Source organism: Octopus bimaculoides, chromosome 6 (genome assembly GCF_001194135.2).
Source record: "Octopus bimaculoides isolate UCB-OBI-ISO-001 chromosome 6, ASM119413v2, whole genome shotgun sequence".
In the NCBI taxonomy this organism is placed as follows: Eukaryota; Metazoa; Mollusca; class Cephalopoda; order Octopoda; family Octopodidae; genus Octopus; species Octopus bimaculoides.
Genome location: NC_068986.1, coordinates 12,833,056 through 12,837,103, shown reverse-complemented (window position 1 = coordinate 12,837,103; position 4,048 = coordinate 12,833,056). Strand labels below are relative to the sequence as shown.

Genomic DNA, 4,048 nt, shown 5'->3' with positions numbered 1-4,048 from the left:
GCGGTGTGGGTTGGAGGTGAGGGTAGGGGTAGGGTGGGGTATGTGGGAGTTGGGTGACAAGCTTCTTTCAGTTTCCGGCTACCAAATCCACTCACAGGGCTCTGATCAGCCCACAGCTATATTAGAAAATACTTGCCCAAGGTGCCACGCAGTGGGACTGAACCCGGAACTATGTGGTTGCAAAGCAAGTTTCTTACTGCACAGCCATATAATTTTTTATTGTATTTTATTAATTTTTGTTTAGCTCCATAATGGTTTTCGTTTTCTTTCATTCAATTCTTTCCATTCAAGAGAAAACAATATCCTTTCAAGATTTCATATTGATAAAATTTTAACGTAAACACATGGGAATTGTTATTTCTGGTATGTCAACGATGTTGGTTTCCAAGTGGTTAAAATTTCAAATTTTAAGGGCATGTAAAAATTTTATTTATTTCTACTGAAAATGAATGTAATTTTTGTCATCAGCATGTAAAATTATATTGGTATAGAAAATTAAAAGAGAAACAAAAAATACCAGTGAGAAAGATTTTAGGAAGATCCGAATTAAATGTTAAGGTGTTTTTACTTACATTTAACAATTCTGTTTGGTTTTTGGTAATGTTGTCTTGAAGAGACAACTGTGGTAATGGAACGACCAGTTTGTTACGGAAATAGTCAGCAAGTTGATGGCATCTATTTATGTTTGTCCATGGACACTGTAGAAGATTACAATAATGTCTTAAATATATAAAGGGTAAAATTGTCTAGTATGTACGTAAACAATCCGAGATTTCTGTATGATTCTAGCAAGTCGTTTTGTAGTTAGGATCGTAGTTTATATAAAAATTCGACAAAGTAATCTAAGATTACATTCCTATACTAAAATAATCAAATAAGATTTCATTAATTTAAAATAAATCTAATAATTAAAATATTACGAAACGATTAGTTGTATGTAAATACCAATTTTGATATAATCAGTTTATTCATTTTGGATTTTATTAAAACGTAGGCACTATGATTTGTGTTAAGAGTGACGTGCCTCCAAGAAGCGAGTGATTTCATATTTTCAGAATTTAAAGAACAAAACGTATTTGATAATCAATGAAAATAAGCGAAACCTTTGTTGTACAACAATGCCCGCTTTTCTTATGAGGCCGCTTTAATGTGTATTAGGATCTTTTCAGTTGGGCTACCACTTTTCAGTTTCTTCAATTTTTGTTCCAGTTGATTTCATATTTGGTGTATTGGTGCAGCTTTGTGTGGTAATCATTTTCATGAAATTTATTTTGTCATAAATCAACAATTAAAGAGTTAATAGCTTTTAAAGTTTGTAAATTTTGGGTAATTTTAGCCAATCGAAAGCCACAGACATATAAGTGGCTGTTTCCATAGTAACAAGCCATGCTGTTATCAAGCTCCTTACCACTCTGCTGCTGTCCTATCAAGCCACGCAATCATCTTTTGATTATTAAATGCTTAAAATATGAGGTATGAGGCGATCGGGAGATATGTAAAAAAACAACAGCTAAATAGGCCTTAATGCAAGAAGTTTTTGTTTTTTGTTTTTGCATAATAGTATGAATTTCCGTGCGAAGAATATAAATTCGAAAATCCCACCAAAATAAGAGTTATGAGGGGCTAAACGACGTGGTAAAGCAGAATTCCGCGAGTATTTCATTTGTTTACGGTTTCATATTAAATCACTTGTTATCTTCGCAATGTTGACAACTGGTGCTGTCACGCACAAAATGACAGCTTTCAAATCTTGTTTTTTGATTGGGTAAAAATGATCAAAATTTAAACCTCTGTAACGTCTTTTAAGCTTTTTTTTCTGGGAAAAGTGAATTATCTCATGAAATTCAGTGTGGAAAATTACATCTATACACCAACTTTAAAATTTTCATTAAGCTTTAAAATTTCCACAGGTGCAACCAAATAGAAAATGTATTACACTATTACAGCTCCATCTATCATTTCTAGGTGCGAGGACCAATAATTATGCACAGGATCGGGTTAATCCTTTTAAATCTATCTCAATACTGAGATTTTATCGACCTCAGAGGAATGAAAGTTAATTTTGACCTTGACGGATGTCTTCAATACATAACAACTAATGTTTTATGACTCGTTTCTTAGTTATCACAACGGTTTGGACTTGTGTGCTCCGTGCAGTTGTTATTGATCCAATTGTCAAATTGTAAAATGTGACAGTTTTTTTGACGTACCGCGCATATTCTTTTCTGTTCTAAGCACAAGGCCCGAAATTTTTGGTGAGGGCACCAGTCGATTAGATCGACCCCGGTACGCAACTGGTACTTAATTTATCGACCCTGAAAGGATGAAAGGCAAAGTCGACCTCGGCGGAATTTGAACTCAGAACATAAAGACAGACGAAATGCCACTAAACATTTCGCCCGACGTGCTAACGTTTCTTATTTCTTTATTGCCCACAAGGGGCTAAACATAGAGGGGACAAACAAGGACAGACAGAGGGATTAAGTCGATTACATCGACCCCAGTGTTTAACTGGTACTTAATTTATCGACCCCGAAAGGATGAAAGGCAAAATCGACCTCGGTGGAATTTGAACTCAGAACGTAACGGTAGACGAAATACCGCCAAGCATTTCGCCCGTCGTGCTAACGTTTCTGCCAGCTCGCCGCCTTACGTACCGCGCATATTAAGATGGAATAAGAATTTACTAAATCTTAGAGAATTAAGTGAAAACTTACATAAGTTTTGAAGGTATTGTTTACAGCAATCGATACTATTTTCGCGGTGGTCAACGCAAACTTGAGATCAATTATTGTTGATTTTATAGGTGGTTCTGAGGGTTCTATTGGTAGTCCACAAACCAATGTAATGCACGCAAATAAACATAGTGCGAAAGAAACAAACTGCAAATCTAAATGAAAAAAATAGCATAAATTTGAAGATGACGAAAGGAACAAGGAAATATTAATACTTTATTAATCTTTCATAACAGAAATAGTTCAGCTGCGTCAGTCAGTTATATTAAAGCACCAACGGTAAATTTATGTGGTGTAAACTATAAGTTACACTGAGAGAATCTGATGGTAAAAATGTAAATGTGTGCATGTGTGTGTGTATGACGGAGAGAGAGCGAGAGAGAGAGAGAGAGAAAGAGGAGTGAGAGAAAGAGAGAGATAGAGTGGGAGAGAGATTCAAGCAAATGCCACCAGCCTATACTCACATCCACACACACGCCCCCCCCCACACAGAGATATTGTTATGCTTGGGATGGTAAACGTTTTTGCCAGTTAGTGTATAACAATAAATATAAATTAATACATACATACAAACATGTGTGTGTGTGTGTGTGTGTGTGTGTGTAAAAGTTGGGTATTGCCAGAAAAGCATTCCACCCAAATACTGGGCTATCAATGTTGTCGGGTTCGAGACCAATGCCGGAATTCTTCAAGTGTAGAAAATACTAGGTTCACGACAGTCACCCAGTAATATGGGTTTGTCGAAGAATAAATTATAATCCAAATACTAACAAAACAAACAAATTCTTTAACACATCTTTAGTAATTCCTTACAATTGTTTCTGTAGCAACTCTGCTTGCAACGGCAGTTTACGCAAAAATTCGAAGTGGTGATTTATATAATGTTTGCTGTTTTAGACAATAGAGTGGCAATTCATCAGACTTGCATGAAAGATGTGCTATCACACTGTGCATCTTCCTGACATTGTTTTTGGAATCCAGGTTAGTTGCTGGGATTGCTGCGTTTTAGAATATAAATTCAAAATTAAGGAACGGAGCAAATAAAATCCAGGCTGCATATGTTTCATTGCTAGCAGAACCTCGGAAGTTGTAACTGCCCGAACGAGGGAGAATGCGCCAGCTATTCGCAGGGCCTTTTTGTTTTTAATATTGTTTAAGGTATCTTTGGCCCAACGAGTAGTTAACAGATTACTCCTCATTTACGTAATTACCAGTTCCGAGGTTCTACTAGTTTTGAAACATATGTAGCCTGGATATTATCTACATTGTTTCTTAATTTTGGATATTATCTACACCATTTCTTATATATATAT

The 4,048-nt window shown here is 35.7% G+C and overlaps 1 protein-coding gene across 1 annotated transcript in view; it reads right to left on the bottom strand.

The window, feature by feature from the left end:
* LOC106876457 (uncharacterized) overlaps positions 1-4,048 on the bottom strand; it is a 10,112-nt gene that overhangs the window by 3,985 nt on the left and 2,079 nt on the right. The window contains exons 2-3 of the mRNA XM_014925017.2: positions 2,718-2,890; positions 573-698 (exon numbers count right to left, since the gene is read on the bottom strand). Coding sequence (XP_014780503.1) covers positions 573-698; positions 2,718-2,890 — 299 coding nt within the window. The remainder of the gene's footprint in view (positions 1-572; positions 699-2,717; positions 2,891-4,048) is intronic.